Raw genomic sequence first — 18,634 nt, forward strand, 5'->3', positions numbered from 1 at the left:
CAATTAGAGAGATCTCGCAAAGCAAAATAATAAGTTTCTATTGAACTGTTAGAAAAACCATGTAAATTTTTACATCAGCAAAGAAGTGTCGGTAGAAAACCCGAAATTTTTTCATTGAAGATGTTAAAAAGTACATCATAAAAAGAGAGACATGCAAAAATAAGAAACAAAAACCATGGAGGAAAATTCCACAGTAAAAGCAACGATATGGACAATGAAAGGAAGAAGATGATGTTTGAGATTTCTACACAGATCAGACAACAGTAATTTCGATCAAAGGGTAACAAGGACAATACTACCAAACTGCAGACGAATAATATCGTTAACAAAGAACATGGTGAATAAAAAATGAATTATGAAGATTGGGACGTAGAGAACATATAGCGATGTTTGAGATGGAAGTCACCATTAATTAGCGAACAAATCGATAAAGTACAACAAGTGAGACAAACTACGTTACTGATATCGGCTAAGGAAGTATACCATTGGAGAAGAGAGTGCCCATCGAAACCACCTACATTATGGTACTAGAATTATTGTTATCATCATTTTAATCAACTCTATCGTTTCGTCTGTAACTTCTAGTGCTCCAAGAGAGGAAATTATTGTTATTATTTTTAGTTTTATTGTACTTTATTCTAATTTGATTAGACCTACGTTGATGATTGTAGTCTATTTGATATACGAATAGGCTCAATGGCTCACATTTCAGAAATGGCAAAACCCCTGCAATATACAGAAGGGCAGCTACATTTCATGGAAATCTTATTTGTTTTACTTTGTCCAAGAATGATACTAATATTTCTAATTTCCTACTTTTGTAACCATCTTCTTAATTACTAACTAATGATCCCACAATTAAACTAATTATTATTGTTTGGAGATAATTGTTATTGTTTTGGAGCTGTTGTCCCACTCTAAATTCTTCTTTCTTTTTATTTTATTTTGTTTTGTTTCTTTTCAAAATATTATAACTCAATTTAGTCAAGAATTGGTTGTTTTACTTAGAGAGTAAGTGTGACAATAAAATTTACTAAAAGTACTTTAAATTTCTTGTCTATAAAACTTATTACTTGTAATCAAATGCTCACCAGGATTTGGGGTTAAAATGAACCTCAAGAAAAGGCATTACTGTTTTCAGATTGGTTAGTGACTGCATACATAAAACAATTATTTTAATTTTCTTTTTTTTTTTCTTCTGAGTTAGCTTAAAATTAATATTTCCACATCTGTTACATAAACTTTGATATTGTAATATTACGAAATTTTTGAACAGAATTATAGTTACAAGATCTAACTTTCGTCAAGACAACTGTTCTCCTCTATTGTATATGGTAGATAAATTTTTTCAATCAAATATTGAAATCATTACAATATCCTTGCGATGACGATAAAAAGAAAAGAAGTAACTAATGTAAAGTAATAATAATAATAATAATAATAATAATAATAATAATGCTGTGTGTTAAATTTTAAATTAAGTAATTATTAACAATATTTTGTTACATCAAGGACATGCTATTCTATAAATTTGTATTATTCTTTGATTTATTGATCCTTCCGGTCACTTTGAAAAGGTATTCAGGTAAAGGTTCATCTGACTTTAAATATTTTAATTTCCAATTTCTTGCTTTATCTTTTAATTGAACTTGAGTTCTATTTTTTAATATTTCATTAACTGTACCACCAGGTCCATACAAGTCCAATATCTTTGACCATGATGGTCCCAAATCTTGCAAACCTTTTTGTAGAATTGCTTCTTCTTCCTTTGTCCAATTTTTCTTAGGCTTCAATTTTTTAACACCTGTCTTGGCTGACTCAACAATAGCGACATCAACCAAATCCTTTGACGTTACTTTATTTTGACTGTTAAGGGTCATCAATGGTATGCTGATTTTTGCAAGATTTTTCTTCTTATTTTCAACGTGAATTTTCATTACTTTACCTTCATCGGAAACTTTCGAAACATCAAGAATTGTTGACTCTTTTTCATTGGATTTCGTTACGGCATTTGCCTTAGAATTATTAATATTTTGATCCTTTGAAATATTTCTTGTAATGTTAATATTTTCTAATTTGTAATCAAATAGCGGATTTATATCTCTGTGTGGTCTTCCTAAAATTATCATGCCGATATTCTTGTCGCAGAAATTCACTAGCTCTTTAATGTAATCTTTCCATTCGTAATCTTTCTGTAAATTTTCTAAAGAATCATACTTCAAAAGCGATTCCTTTCTATGATTGCATCTCTTAATAAATTCAATTTCAGATGGGATCATATTTTTGTCATTAATATTAATTAAATCTGGTGGGAAAATTTGATTTAAAATATCTTCCTTTATGAAATCAATTGCCTCATTTGAATTTTCCAATATTGTTATGAAATGTTGAGTCTTCAGTTCTAAATAAAGTACACCATGTGTTTTCAAAAACTTTCTAGCAATATCCAAATCCTTTTTATTGTTGAAATCTTCGAAAGTTGTAGTTGTATCCAACTCCGGTTGAAGTTTACGTATTTTATATTTATTGAATATTGAATGTGGACAGAAAATGTCAAAGAATATTTCGTCTAATATATCAAATCCATAGTCTTCACAACAACCTAAGGAAATTAGTAAATAAGTCAGTAGATTAATCTTTTTAACCGTATTTGTAATATAAAACTTAAATTCTTTTAAAATGTAGGGGGGAGAGGAATTAGGCACCCAAAGACCATATGCAACGTCAAAGACTGTAATAATTAGTTTATTATTATAAATTTTTTTCAAATTCATAAAATTATGCAATAAATTTTGAAATATTTCGATATCATGTAAAATTGTCAAATTCTCCTTACCATTTACCAAACCACTTAGTGCTTTTGTATCTCCATTGATAAGAATCGAGATTGCATGAGGAGCCAATTTATTCAATAAGATGAACCTTAATATCAAAGTTGAAATATCATCTAGTATGCAAAGTGATGAAAGTGTTAACCTTGTCTTTTCTGGCAAATGTGGTAATATGGAATCGAAACGGTTCATTACTGTGCCTGCTTGGCATTGAATATATTGATTTCTTTGTATTATAATAACCATATTACTACTAAAATCATTAAATCTAAAAATCGATGAAATGAGATGAGATGAGCTAAGATAAATTTTTTTTAAAGACTTATATCCTCTACGGCTTAGAAACGGGAATTAGATGTGGAAAAACAGTTCCAGATGAGAGCGCCGTACTCAAAATAAGTACAAGAAGACAGCAAATATCTATAAATATAACTTGAATCATAAATTGCAACTTAATGATAATAAACTATGGTTACATTAAACAATTGAGATAATAATATGTAGGTATATTAATAGTAATTGTAGTGATGATGATAAGGAGATGGAGGGGATGAAAGTTTGAGAGGTAAGGGAATGATAACAGGTAAATAAACAGACATTATATATAACAATATGAAATAATACAGTTGAAAGGGTTAGAAAGAGATTTGAATAGGTAAGGGGGGGAATAACACAAACAAAGGAAAGAAACGGTAACATTAAATTTCTATTTTAATTTAATTTAGTTTAATTTGATTCAATTCAATTCAATTCAATTCATTTTAATTTAATTTAATTTAATTTAATTTGATTTAATTTAATTTATTTTAAAATTTCCTGGAAGTTTAATTGACCTTCTTCTTTTGTTTATTAATTTTAACAATCCCAGAAGGACCTTTTGGTTGTGAGAAATCGTTTGATTCCAAACCTTTTCTAATAGTTGTGTTGAACAAACTGTTGAAATTGTTTGGTACTTGTTTTTCTTTGAAATAATTTTCTTGGATATAACTTTTCAAAGCTGTACGAGAAGAACCTTTACCGTTATTTAAAGAAGTGATAGCAATTGTAATCATTTGTTTGTAAGATAATGGGCCATTAGATGATTTTGATACATCTTTTTTCTTATCTTTTTTCACAACAGCTTTTGATTTTGGTTTTGAAACGGTAGATGTTTTTTTACTTGAAGCAGCAGCAGCAGCAGTAGTAGTAGTAGTAGTAGTACTAGTAGATGGTGTTGATTTTGATTTTGGTTTTATTATCTTTTTCTTATCCGATGTTGTTGTTGTGGCAGTAGATTCCTTTTTCTTGATTTGTTTTTTTACAGGTTTTTCAATTTTAGTTAACTTCACAGTACCAGCTGGACCTTTTGGCAAATTAAACAATTTTGCCTCTACACCTTTGTTAATTGCGGAATTAAAATGATAAGTGAAAGTAGGAGCGCTATAAACAACAGGATAATTTTTTTTAATAAAATTTTTCAAAGCCAATCTCGAAGAGCCCTTTTTATCATTCAAAGAGACCAAACCTTCTTTAATCAAATCTCTGTAGTTTTTAGAGCCAGTGCCTACTGGTTTTTTAGCATTTACTTTTGTTTCAGTAACAGATTTTTTTGGAGCCATGTTGTGGAGGATATTAGGGTGGATTGGGTTGGAAATGGGAATGGGGATCTATATCTATATGTATTTGTATATAAATATATCTCTTGTCTTGCAATACAATACCACTTGTGTATATATTTGTTATACCAGAGAGAGGATACTTGAACAATAGAGGAGAAGACAATGTTTTGATGTTGAGCAGAGGGACAGAAGTTGTATGTAAACAACAGGAAGATGGAAAGAAGATACTTATAAATACCACAATTTGGGAAAAGCGAGAAACAAAGAAAACAAAGAAAACAAAACAAATCAAAACAAATCAAAACAAAACAAAACAGGACAAAGTGAAATGAAATGAAATGAAATTGGATGAAGAGGAAGAGAATGGAATGGAATAAACAAAGAAAAAACAAAAAAAAAACACAACACAACAACAAAACAACAAAAGACAAAATAACAAAACAACAGACAAAACAGAGAAAAAAAAGAGAGACGAGACTGACAGAGGGATAAACAAACAAGAGTCCACAAGATGTTTTCTTTCCAGTCACCAATTATCAGTTATCAGCTATCAATTATCAGCCACCAGCCCACAGACAGCGATGACGACAAGCAATACAAACTGATTGAACAGACCAATTCCAAATCTAGACTGCAACAGGATCTGGTAGACGACTATTGTTGATGAGATAGTTCAGCTCTGTTTATTATGGGTATTCGGGTTCAGGTTTGGTCAGATCAGATCAGGTCACGTTTGGCTGGGGGGTGTCTGTCTCTGTCTCTGTCTGCGTCTGCGTCTGCGTCTGCGTGTGTGTGGTGCTGCTCGTATGTTGTGATATAGCTAAATGACACCAAAACGCCAAAAACAAAAAACAAAAAACAAAAGCAAAAATAAAAATAAAAATGACAACAACAAACGCGAAAAAAAAATAATACAGAAGAAGAAGAAGAAGAAGAAGAAGGTCATGTGACGGGATTCTTTTTTTATTTTTTATTTTTCATCTTTTCGTTCTTTTGGTTTTTGTTGCCTTATTGTTGAAATAGAGAGAAGATGGGATTTGATGTCACATGATTTCCTGTCAGTTCTCTAAACGGCTGTGTGTTGGTGATGAGTGTCTGTGGTCCACCACGTCTTCAGATTTTGGCAGGGGAGGGAGCTACCAGTGAACGGTGAACCAAGTAACAATACGATACAGAACGTTCAGGTCTTTGATGTATAGTCGCCGTCCTTGTCGTTGTTTGATAGATAAAATGGAATACTTTTTTTCAATATGCAAAATGTCTTTAGCCGTACTGTGCTGACAACCATGTTTCTTATTGGGATATATGTATAGGAATAAGAAGCTCCTTTTTTTGTACTTGACCGTTTAGATCATGCTGGCAAAACAGAGTTCTACTGAGAATACTCGGCTACTAGCAAGGGAGGCCCATAGCATGTCTTGGATGAATCAATGAGAATGAGTATTACATGATATATACCGTTAATAATGATATGCTATGATCCAATCACGTGTCATCTTATTCATTGAAATAGTTTTGTTCTGTCAGGGTAATAACACCTGGATTATTATTATTGGATTCATTTTAGTTTTGTCTCCTCATCGTTCTCTTCTACTCTACTCTACTCTACTCTACTCTACTCAGAACACTATATTTGGTAATAACTAAGAATTAGTATTACTTTATGTTACTTAACCAATGTAACAAAAGGTTTGATACAGTTAAAATAAAACTTATCATTACTACCCATTTTCTTCTATCGTCCTTATTACTATTTTTTATTACTAATTTTAACACTAACATTAACGTTAAAATTAATATCTTACCTTTCATTCAACCCTCCCACCATACCCTTTCAATCTGATCTCATAATATCAAAGAATGCAAAATCATTGTACTAGAATAATATTAAGATGGCGAGATAAACATGTAACCTCTATCTTATTCAAAAGAAATTACCATTTGATCAAAAATAACAGTTACAACAACTCTCGTCACCTTATTAATAATCCAATTCTGTTTCAATTAAATTCAAAAAGATTAATTTCTTCTTTCTTCCCAAGAATAATAACCAGAGTTATTAAACTACCTGCTTACATTAGCGGTGTAATGGCTGCTACAGGAAGTATCATTGCCTACAAAATAGATTCTTTAAAACAATCGGATTACTTCGTTAATTTGAAATCTTTCTTAGAGAATATGTTCCAAAATGACTCTATAACAAGTGGAAATACCTCTTCTTCTTCGGGAGGTGCCAATAGTGGTGCAGTAGTAGCAAGTACAACTATATTAGCTGCAAATTCTTCTAATGATCAAGAAGTAGGTGACGACGAAGACGATGACGACGAAAATGAAATAGATAACACTAATGATGACATGCTGAATTTGACAAAGCAAATGATAGAAATTAGAACTATATTAAATAAAATCGACTCAAGCTCAAATCATCTAACTTTACCTTCCATAGTAGTAATAGGTTCTCAATCCTCAGGGAAATCCTCGGTTTTAGAATCTATCGTCGGCAAACAGTTCCTACCAAAAGGTTCAAACATGGTAACTAAAAGACCAATCGAATTGACTCTAGTAAATACCCCAAATCTAAAAGAAACTACAGCGGATTTCCCAGATTTGAGAATTTATAATTTGAAAAACTTTAAAGAAGTTGAAAAAATTCTAATAGACTCAAATTTGAGTGTCTCAATGAGAGAAGCAATTTCAGAAGAACCCATTCAATTGACTATTAAATCACCAAATGTCCCAGATCTATCGCTTGTGGACCTTCCAGGTTACATCCAAATAGAGGCCGCTGATCAACCATTGGAATTGAAAAGTAAAATCGCAAATCTTTGTGACAGATATTTACAAGCCCCAAATATTATTCTAGCAATTTCTCCTGCTGATGTAGATTTAGCCAATAGTTCAGCTTTAAGAGCTTCAAAAAGAGTAGACCCTACAAGTTCAAGAACTATTGGTGTCATTACTAAGCTAGATTTAGTAGACCCAGAAACTGCAAGAGATATCCTCAACAATAAAAAGTACCCATTAAAAATGGGCTACGTTGGTGTTATTACCAAAAATATTGATAGCAGAGATGGTACAAACAAAAAATCTTTCTTGGCCCCATTGAAAAAATCAAATGATGGACACCCCAATGATTCTTCAAATAACTCCATACAATCACAAACAAAACAATTCGAAAGAAATTACTTTCATGAAAATAAAAAATATTTCTCCAATTGTCAAGTTACGACTAAAAAGTTAAGAGAAAAACTAATCAAAATCCTAGAAATTTCGATGTCAAATGCATTAGAACCAACTTCAACTTTAATCCAACAGGAGTTAGATGATACTTCATACCTTTTTAAAGTGGAATTTAATGACCGTCAATTAACTGCCAAATCATATTTATTGAATAATATTGATGTTTTCAAATTAGCAGTTAAACAATTCCAGGAAAACTTTAACAGAATCGAGCTAAGATCGATTTTAAAGGCCGATTTAGATCAAAAGGTCTTAGATTTCTTGGCTACAAGATATTGGAAAGATGAAAATCTATCAGAATTAGGAAATAATAATATAACAGACGATGAAATGCTATATTGGCATAAGAAGTTAGAATTAGCGTCTTCTAGTTTAACTAAGATTGGTGTTGGTAGACAAGCTACAATGTTGGTGACAAATTCAATTCTAAAAGAATTAGATAATATTTTGCTATCAACTCAATTGAGGAATCATGACTTGATCAAAAATTTAGTTACAAATACGGCTGTAGATGTTTTAAATACCAAATATTATACTACAGCAGATCAAGTAGAAAACTGTATCAAGCCTTTTAAATATGAAATTGATCTAGAAGATAGAGACTGGGTAATTTCGCATGAACATTCTATTAGGTTGTTAAAGGAAGAGTTTAGACAAGCCAATGAACAATTGCAAAAAATTAAAAATGTTGTGGGGAATAGGAAACTTCAACAAGTAATGAATTATTTAGAAAAGAATAATAATCAAATCGACAAAGAAACATTAGGCATGTCCAAATTATTATTGGAAAGATGTTCAGAGGCTTTATTCCTTGAAAAGCGTTTAAATGTTTTATCATTCAGGTTAAAATTGTTGAAAAATAAGTGCAACTCAACCTCAGAAAAAGATAAATGTCCTGAAATATTTTTAGATGCTGTCAGTGATAAATTAACATCAACAGCCGTACTTTTCCTAAACGTTGAGCTGTTAAGTGATTTTTTCTATAATTTCCCGATAGAATTGGATAAAAAACTAAATAAACTGTCAGAGGAACAAATAGAATTATTTGCCAAAGAAGATCCAAAGATCTCAAGACATATAGAATTACAGAAACGTAAAGAATTGTTAGAGTTGGCTTTGGAGAAAATTGATTCAATTCTGGTATTTAGAAAGAGTTACAAAGGTATAACCAAGAGTAACAATTTGTAATGATAAAATGCCAAACAGAGACACTTCCTTTTTTTTTATCAATTATAATTTTCAATTATAAACCCATCATGTAATAGTAAGTAATATGTAAATAAATTCCACAGTAAAGACTCAAATATGCATTATTTTATTGATTCATAATTCTTTTTTTCATTTATACTTAATAAGGTTATCTAATCTATACAGAAAAATTACAAATGTGTATCTAAGAACCCAAACTGTATAAATATGTATATTTGCTCTCAGAGGTTCGTTGTAATTATTGTTAAATAGAACATAAACCTAAAAATCAACTAGAGGTAGAGGGGAAGTTAACTATTGTACAATAAAACAAAGCCCATATAAAATGATGGGATGCCACGCTGATATGGTAGCTACGAATGGAACATTCTCTGAGTAGGTCAATGTTCTCTCATAGTGGTTGGTATCAGCTCTATTTATTTTTTTATTTTAATTTAGTTTTTTTTATAATTTGTTCAGATATAAGTTCATCGAAAGAAAATGGAATAAAAACACACAAACGCAGATATTACACTAAGAGATGCGAAACTCTCTAATCTCTCTTTTCCAATGGGTTGTATCTCAAAAACTTTTCAATTAAATCAACATGTGTTAAAATCATTCTTCTACAACAGTATCTTGTCAAACCCAATCTAGATAAAGCAGTACCTTCATCCAATTCATCTTCTTGTAACATATTCAAATAACTCTCCCACTTATCACCAACAACCTTACCACAAGAGAAACATCTTACTGGAACAATCATATTAGTCTATTATTTAATATTACCGATTCTTTCTATGGTGAGATTACTAATTAAAAATAACAGGAATATCGTCTATTGATATTAGCAGCCTATTTTAAATGTGGGAAAGACAGAGAGTGCAATTGGTACCTATTAAACAATCAATAAAAATACCTAAATCTAATTTATCAACACCTTTTAACTACCTTTGATACACTTCAATTATAAGTTGATTTATTGTTAAAACCTTTCTCATCTCATCAAATTTTATTCAAATTTCTTCTTGTTTAACATAAATTTTTCAATCATTATATACGTAAACATATATCGAAACCACCAACTGCTAGCGACACCAGTCATTTTTTGATCCTTTAGATGGTCACGAATAGTAAAGATATATTTATATATATATACAAATTTATATTAATATACAAGTACTGGCTAAAACCAATAGACTTTATAGCATCGATAAGTATTGCTGATATAACTCGATAGACTAGAACCCGTCCATGCTGTTTGTTCAGCGTGATTTGACACCATTCGTTTCGAAGTTTTAATCCGTATGACGCTGATACCGCTAATATATATAGTTATATATTCATATTTATATATATATACATCGTATCTCATGACATTGAAAATTTTTGCACAGTAGAAAAGACAAAATGCGATGAGGTTGAAAAGTTTAATGAATTTTAACAGTAACAGGTAGAGATTTATCAACAGCTATAGAGACAAGTATAGGTTACGGTGAGCTTAAAGTAGTGCCAAATCGAAGTTTATAAGGTGTATGATCAGTGAGATTACTTTTACCTGGTTAAAAAAAGTAACAAATAGCTACTTCTGAAGGTTTTTACGCCATTATTAGACTTTGACATCTGCTTCCACTATATTATTCGTTACACTAGCTCCTGTTATTTCAGAATAAGAAATTCGTTTGATCTACAGCTTGTAATTTACGCAATATATTGAAATTAATTTGAATTGAATTAATTATTCAAATATTAAAACTAAGTATTACGAGAGGACATCAGTCTAGAAGGCTAGAAGAATTAAAAGGAAAAAAAAATGACACAATCTTCTGCGGTGAACCAACAATATAAACTATCAGTAGTGTCTGGTGGTAAGCCAATACTACCAAGATACGCCAATTCTTCAAGTTTAAACAAAAGTGTCACTTGCTTAACCCATGATTTATTAAACTATATTGTTCCGTTCAACAACCAATTAAAAATATATTCTATTGAAACTAGACAATGTATCAAAACAATTAAATTTGCTAATAGTGATTTGTTAATGTCTATTTTCTCTGATGACGATACTTTTGTAACCGATATTAAATTGGGAAATATCGTTGACACTAGTAATGGAAACGCCATCGATGTTAACGATAAAGATATCACAATCTTTACAAATCATGGTTACATTGTTGTTTTACAATACAAGGGTAAATTACTTGAAAATCCATTGAATTTTAAATTGGATTTGAATGATGGAGAATTTGTTTCAAAAATTTTCCAAGATGAAGAAACTGGCGCCACTAAAGTATTAACTACTAAGCAGTCGGACATTAAATCATCTCTATTTACTTATAACCTTTATTCATTATCATTCAATGACAATAAACTACAATCTAAGTTAGATAGATCTTTTGAGAATACTATATTATCAACCTGGTCCACCAATGATAAATTTTTAGCATTATTACATGAATCTGAAGGCAAAAAACAATTATCCATTGCATCGGTTTTCGATGTCTTAGAGGAAGTTAAATCTTTCCCTGTTTCTTCCATCTTATCAGCTACAACTTCAACTGGTTCCGCAAACTCAAGATATGTCACTTCAATGGCTATAGATAATACCAACTCTCAATTAGCATTAGGTTTTGCATCAGGTGTTATCACTATAGTAGATGTCTCAGATTTGAAAACTAGATTACTAAAATGGCACATCGATTCTGTTTTGTCATTAGCTTTTACTAAAGATGGTTCGTACTTATTGTCTGGTGGTTGGGAAAAAGTAGTAATTTTTTGGCAACTATCAACAAACTTACAACAATTCTTACCACGTTTGAATGGTGTTATGATAGATTGTCAATCTATTGGTAATGATAAATACTACTCACTAGCGTTACAGATGAGTGAAAATAGAAGTAATTCGGATTTCCAACTACTTCTATTGAATGCAGCAGACTTAAAATCAAGTTTATCTATCAACGGTCCACTGCCAGTATTTAATAGTACCATCAAAGATTCAGTACAACTATTATCAGCTGTTTCTACTAGAACATCTACAAATATTTCCAAAGCATCAATGTCAAAGAAGAAGCAAAAGAAGAAATTACTGAAGAGTAAGAGACAAGACTATACAACATGCATCGAAATACATCCAACAAGTAAACACTTAGTTTTCCCTCATATGTCTGCAATTCAAACATATGATTTTTATAGAAATGAACAAATTGCATACCAATATCTAACATCTGGTATAAACAATTCCATGGGTAAAGTTAGATTTGAATTAAATATAAGAGATCCAGAAGTTGTTGATGTGAAATTTACTAAGAACGGTAAGTGGATGATTACAAGTGAAATAGAATACCCACCTGCAGATTTGTTATCATCTAAGGATTTAATTTATCACTTGAAGTTCTGGTATAAGAATGATCAAGACTCTGATTGGGCTTTAAAAACAAAAGTTATAAACCCACATGGCTTAAATGTCCCAATTACAAAGATCATTTCATGTCCATATTCTGTGAATAATTCTGAAGGTTGTATTACCGCTGATAATAACGGTGGTTTGAAATATTGGTCCTATGAAGATCATGAAAAAAATTGGTGTTTAACAAAAATCTCATTACCTAATTTCAATCACTTTAGTAATTCTGTGTCATTAGACTGGTCTCAAGATGGTAGTTTAGTTTTCCACGGGTTTGATGACAAGTTAACCATATTGGATTTCGATACCTTCAGAAAATTTGAAACTAGCGACAACGATAAGATACCAAATGAATATACGTTAGATACTGAGATTCAAACAATTAAGTTAGTCAATAGTTCTAACATAATTATTGCTACTCAGACCACACTATGTTCATTGAACCTACTGATGGGTAAGATTATCAATAGTTTTGATATTTATCCATTCGTCAAAGGCATCTATAAGAATGGTCATTTGGACAGATTAATATCTTGTGATGAGAAGTCAGGTAAAATAGCAATTGTCATCAATCGTCAAGTCAAAGACGAGAGCGGAAATCCAACATTGAAACATAAAGCTCAAATTATTGCATTTAACTCTGATTTGTCTAATAGACTAGGAACTTTTGTTCATAACGAGTATGTTTCTTGGATTGGCTGGAACCACGATACCGACTTTATTTTCCTAGATACTGAAAGTAGATTAGGTATAGTCGGAACTACTGTGAATACAGAGATGTTGGATGAAGTTAACACAACCAGTGTATTCGAGGGATCTACAAACAGGGATACATTTGCTTCAGAATTAAAGAAACTATCAGATAGCAAATCTACGAATGATGATGAAATGGAAGATATCAACCTTGAATTCATCAACGGTAACACTAACGATAAAACAATCAATATGAACAGTTTCACCAGCATGTTCGAAAACGTTCAAAATGTACAAATGTATACCTTATTCGATCGTGTCATGAAAGTGATAACGTAAAGTGTAATAGTTAATCAACCTATAATCAATAATAGGACATTTCATAATATTTAACCACCACCCCCCAATCATAGGAAAAAAAGAGTAAAATAATTATCAAATCGTAATTATGTATAGATATATATATATATATAAATAGAAGATCATATCATTAATAAAGCTAAAATCATCTATATATCTAGGATATATCCAGATGACATTCTAATTAATTGCTGTCACCTGACCGTCATGTCAATTTTTACATCAATTAAATTTTTCTTTTCTTTTTTACTTTCTGCTTCGCTTTCGAATTTGTAAGAATGTCAAAAGTCGAATGCCAATTGAAGAAGTTTTAACCTATTAATTAAGATGATTTGTGCTACATTAGAGTTAAAATGTAGTTGTTATCATTAAAAACTGGTTAATTATATGGATGCAGTCCACATTAATAATTTTGATATAGAAAAATATTTAAAATCCGTGGGAGGAAGTGAATTTAGAACCATAGTTAGAAAATATTATCTGATATATTTCTGATTTATTTTATAGTCAATCCTATTGAAGAAATTATGACCGATACTAGTACCATTAACAATGCTACCATTACCTCTTTATTAGATACTGACATGTATAAATTGACTATGCATGCTGCGGTATTTATGAATTTTCCAGAGGCAAATGTGGTATACAGATATACAAATAGATCTTCTCAAATGAAATTTAACGCTAAAGCTATTGAATGGCTGACAACACAATTTAAAGCATTGGCTAATCTAAAATTTACTCATGATGAAATACAATATTTGAGAAACGAAATCCCATTTTTACCAGAACGTTATTTAGAATTTATTGCAAGCGATGATTTTCAATTAAATCCTGATGAACAGATTGAATTCTCTACAAGCATTTCAACTGAAAATCCTGAATTATATGATTTAAATATTTTAATTAAAGGTTTATGGAGAGATACAATTCTTTATGAAATTCCAATATTAGCCTTGGTATCAGAGGCCTACTTTAAATTTGTCGAAACTGATTGGTCTTATGATGGTCAAATCGACTTGGCAAAAAAGAAGGCAATCGAATTATTAGAAAACAACGTTGCATTTAGCGAATTTGGTACTAGACGTAGAAGATCTCTAAAAACACAAGATTTGGTCATGCAAGGTATCATGGATGCTGTTAAAATAAATGGAAAATATAGAAAAACATTTATTGGCACGTCAAATGTCTTATTTGCTAAAAAATACAATGTTAAACCAATAGGTACTGTAGCCCATGAATGGGTCATGGGTATTGCATCAATAACTGGTGATTATATCAATGCTAATAAGAATGCAATGGATTATTGGATTAATACATTTGGTGCAGAACATGCTGGCTTAGCATTAACGGACACTTTTGGTACTGACGATTTCTTGAAATCATTTAAACCCCCATACTCAGATGCATACATTGGTGTCAGACAAGATTCTGGTGATCCAATTAAATATACAGAAAAAGTTTCTCATCATTTTAATGAAGTGTTGAATTTACCTAAATTCACAAAGGTCATTTGCTACTCTGATTCTTTAAATGTTGAAAAGGCTATACAATATGCAGAATTTGCAAAGGAAAAAGGCCTAATTGCTACTTTTGGTATTGGAACAAATCTGAGTAATGACTTCCAGAAGAAATCAGATCCATCTGTTAAAAGTGAACCATTAAATATCGTCATTAAATTATTGGAAGTTAATGGAAATCATGCTATAAAAATCTCAGATAATTTAGGTAAAAATATGGGTGATCCTGCAACAGTGAGAAAAGTCAAAGAAGAGCTAGGATATGTTGAACGTAATTGGCAGGGGGATAATGAAGCACATAGATGGGCTGTTTAATCCGAGCCTTTGGCTTCCATATAATTTTAAATTTCCATCGAAGTTAAAATTAATCATTCACCTATTTTACTAATAGGAAGATTATTCATATATATATAGTTGTCCTTATAGAGGTTTCGCCGTATGTTCCAAATTTATTATAAAAATACCCTCCCTAATTATAATTCCCAAATTTTGAAATTCAAGATTGTGTAAGATTTTAGTATGCATATCAAATTGTTTGCATGATATCATTCAATAGCACACTATATATCCAAACCTCTTTTGCCTTTGATTGTAAACTACGATTTATTATTTTATTATTACTATAATTATTACCTTTTCTATAGTTAATAATATACTATTATATACTATGTAAGTTTAGATATATTTAATGCCATTCTATTGTCTATAATAATATGCAAGTAACTACTTCTAGTCAATCTATAAGTTTTTCCTTATTCTTTGATAATGCAAAATATTGGAGTAGTGCTTCATAACAGGTAATATATTGTGTCAAATTCTGTACCATAGATAATCGTTGTTTTCTCAATTCATTGACAACAACGAAAATAAGATCTTCTTCCATTTGCCATACATCGATTTTATTATTGGCGTTCATTTCTTTTGTGAAGACGTTCATCAAGAAGTCTAAGGTGATGAACACACCGGTTCTACCACATCCAGCTGAACAATGCACCAGCAGCGGATGGGATTCATATGAATATTCGTTCCCTCTTAGTAACTTATCTTGTTTTAAAATATTATCTGCGGTTATATTTTCTAGATTTGGGTTATCCAGCAAGCTTGATCTATTCCTTACTATCATATTTTTTAATTCATACAGTTTAATAATATCTTCCATATTAACACCACACGAATCTAACCATTTAGTATATTGAATTTGGTATACAATTTTTCCATCCTCTAATAAAGCCTTAGAAGTTTCGTCCTCATCTTGTTGTTTCCGAACCTTAAATATCCTCAATACACAACCATCAATACCAAATATATTTGGAATTGTTTTTTCTATTGTGATATCATGTTTCTTCATCGAATTATTATTCCAATAAATATCCCACTTTCTCATATTTAATTCATCATCAGAGATTAATGAAACAATTACTGAAACATTATTAGATATTACCACTTTCCAAAAGTCATCCATGGTGGAAGGTAGTGGGGCTTGAGTAGCGATGTATACAAAATCAGAATTTAATTGTGATAGTTTTAGATAGTTAGCATTGAAGTAATCATTGAAAATTCCTGTATTCAACAATTTTGTATCATTAACATAGCTGTCATCATCAGCAAAGTATGAGGAATTTCTTTTAACGGTAGTTTTAGGTATTCCAGCCTTACTTATCGGTGGTAAAGAAATCCCAGTGTCATCTACTGTTGTAGGTGAAGGTTGTAATTTCACTCTTGAATGTTCATATGGTAAAATATTTGAATATCTATTCTTCATGAATGACTGAACTCCCTGAGATATTTCATAAAAATCTAAAGGTGTCACAAGGTTATCGCTATCTGGAGTTGTGGAAGCTGAGGAGGCGCATTTTTGGTTATGACATAGAGGATTAGGTGGAGCTATTGTGAATAATTGATTCTCCCTAAAATGGGAGGTCAGATTTGAAACAACCTTAAAATCACTATTAAATATCAATGATGTATTTTTCGAATCCATTGTTTTCTTTTTCTTATATTGTTTTTGCAATTCTGCTAGACTATATACATTTTGCCTTGTCCTTCTATCTTCTTGAGTTTTGGATGCTTCACGAAGTGTTGATACATTGATTGATTTTTCTAGTCTATCATTCTCCAGTTTTTCAAGTAATTCGAATTTAGATAGGAGTTGTCTTAAAACTGCCTCCTTTTCTTCATCTGTTTGTATCACATAACCTCTTAACCAAGTTGGAAGGTAATCTTCATGACCCAAAAGACCTTTCGGTACATCAAAATCAAAGTACTTCTTGAGGGACGTTGGGGAGTAATGGACATAATCTTTCTTTATTGATTTGATAAACATCGAATTTTTATCATCAGTAGTTGCTGCCGAAGGAATTTCAATGGTCAAATTAAATTTCGATTTCTTTGGTTTTTCATTATATAAACTGGGTATATTGCACGATGACTTGGCGCTACATCCATCCAATAAATAAATCCTATCAGTATCAGCTATGTTTTTGTAACTGTTAAATTTCGTTATAAACCAGTAAGTTGAAAGCGAGCATTTTTTATAATTGCTGGCACCATCGAAAAATATAAATACTGAACAGTTTTGAATCAATTCAGTTAAATTATTCAATTTATTATCATTAGTAATTGCAGTTTTAGCAAGCTTTAGGAAATCGAAATTAGGTCTTTTCACCAAAGTACTAGGTAATGGCAAATGTATCAATTCAATGTTGTCATTATTTTGAACCATATAATTTGGCATGTGGCATGAATTACTTGTTGAAAGATCAACAATCAACATTTTAGTGTTTGAATCATTAATTTGAAATTGTGAAATTGGATCAATAGAGTTTATGCTAATCAAATTCTTGATATGATATTCCTTTAATGTCAAATCGACTTTAGTTTTACTATTTGTAAAAGCAGCCGGTGCCTTAGAGATATAAACGTTTTGTGAATTGATAGTAGTTGATGCAATTTCAGCAGTGATCATCGTTTTACCAATATTATCAGTTAGTTTTAGCATTGGGAGCTTTAAATTACCAGAATCTAAATTTTTATTTTGAAATATCTCATTTGTTGAAATTTTACCAATACTGCTGTTACTCCCAGCAGATTTCGTTGGGAAGTTTCCAGACATATCAATTATGTATGACTATCAAAAATATTAATAAATTTATATGATTACTTCACCTTCCCTTGCAATATTCTTATCACAAGTTTCCAACTTGTTTCAATATCTCTTTATATTGATATTATCGCTTTAATAAAGACTGCTTCTAAAAATAGGTACTATTTTACTTCTAAACCTTTTGTAAGATTTTGAATAGAATCTAACTGTAATCGATCAAAAATCTTGAATAACACAATACAAAATCCATATATAGTATAAATGGGTCTTAGATTAATTTTCAATACCTCTATTATCAAACAACCAATCGATAATAGCTAACCTTTGTTTTTTCTTGTTCTCTTTACCTTTAATAATTTTTGGCACTTGTAAAATCGAAAACTTCACCTATATTCGTTTAGATCTGAAATCTATATACTTTCTCCCTCCCACCTTTGAAACTAAGTTATCAACAATATAACACCTAACTTCCAGTTCAATATTTCAAAATCAATGAACTAAAAGTCCCAATCACCACTTTATACAAATCTTAAAGCAGTTCTAAGCTGATAAAATCTTTGACCAACTATGAAATTCTTGAATTATTTATTAAATAACAATTGAGGAGTAGGCAAATTTTTGTCAATATTTGCTTTACAATATTTATATAAAGTAACGTAATGCATGTGAACCCTTGGAATTAAATCAAGATCAAA

General features: G+C 30.7%; 7 protein-coding genes across 7 annotated transcripts; 3 read left to right on the top strand and 4 right to left on the bottom strand.

Annotated features, from left to right (window-relative positions):
- Positions 1-1,523: 1,523 nt before the first annotated feature.
- Positions 1,524-3,077, bottom strand: Kpol_1072p42 (telomere repeat binding factor family protein; the record flags this gene model as incomplete). Its single annotated transcript, XM_001644980.1, has 1 exon — positions 1,524-3,077. One exon carries the CDS (start codon positions 3,075-3,077, stop codon positions 1,524-1,526), a length of 1,554 nt encoding a protein of 517 aa, XP_001645030.1.
- Positions 3,078-3,655: 578 nt separating this feature from the next.
- On the bottom strand, positions 3,656-4,429 carry HHO1 (histone H1; the record flags this gene model as incomplete). Its single annotated transcript, XM_001644981.1, has 1 exon — positions 3,656-4,429. One exon carries the CDS (start codon positions 4,427-4,429, stop codon positions 3,656-3,658), a length of 774 nt encoding a protein of 257 aa, XP_001645031.1.
- Positions 4,430-6,289: 1,860 nt separating this feature from the next.
- Positions 6,290-8,857, top strand: MGM1 (dynamin-related GTPase MGM1; the record flags this gene model as incomplete). Its single annotated transcript, XM_001644982.1, has 1 exon — positions 6,290-8,857. The coding sequence occupies one exon, from the start codon at positions 6,290-6,292 to the stop codon at positions 8,855-8,857; it is 2,568 nt and encodes an 855-aa protein (XP_001645032.1).
- Positions 8,858-9,410: 553 nt separating this feature from the next.
- Positions 9,411-9,623, bottom strand: RPB10 (DNA-directed RNA polymerase core subunit RPB10; the record flags this gene model as incomplete). Its single annotated transcript, XM_001644983.1, has 1 exon — positions 9,411-9,623. One exon carries the CDS (start codon positions 9,621-9,623, stop codon positions 9,411-9,413), a length of 213 nt encoding a protein of 70 aa, XP_001645033.1.
- Positions 9,624-10,670: 1,047 nt separating this feature from the next.
- Positions 10,671-13,295, top strand: NAN1 (Nan1p; the record flags this gene model as incomplete). Its single annotated transcript, XM_001644984.1, has 1 exon — positions 10,671-13,295. One exon carries the CDS (start codon positions 10,671-10,673, stop codon positions 13,293-13,295), a length of 2,625 nt encoding a protein of 874 aa, XP_001645034.1.
- A 548-nt stretch (positions 13,296-13,843) lies between these two features.
- Positions 13,844-15,151, top strand: NPT1 (nicotinate phosphoribosyltransferase; the record flags this gene model as incomplete). The annotated part of the gene is made up of 1 exon (XM_001644985.1): positions 13,844-15,151. One exon carries the CDS (start codon positions 13,844-13,846, stop codon positions 15,149-15,151), a length of 1,308 nt encoding a protein of 435 aa, XP_001645035.1.
- Positions 15,152-15,569: 418 nt separating this feature from the next.
- Positions 15,570-17,948, bottom strand: PTP2 (tyrosine protein phosphatase PTP2; the record flags this gene model as incomplete). Its single annotated transcript, XM_001644986.1, has 1 exon — positions 15,570-17,948. The coding sequence occupies one exon, from the start codon at positions 17,946-17,948 to the stop codon at positions 15,570-15,572; it is 2,379 nt and encodes a 792-aa protein (XP_001645036.1).
- Positions 17,949-18,634: the final 686 nt, after the last annotated feature.

The sequence above is a fragment of the Vanderwaltozyma polyspora genome, genomic scaffold (assembly GCF_000150035.1).
Source record: "Vanderwaltozyma polyspora DSM 70294 KpolScaffold1072 genomic scaffold, whole genome shotgun sequence".
In the NCBI taxonomy this organism is placed as follows: Eukaryota; Fungi; Ascomycota; class Saccharomycetes; order Saccharomycetales; family Saccharomycetaceae; genus Vanderwaltozyma; species Vanderwaltozyma polyspora.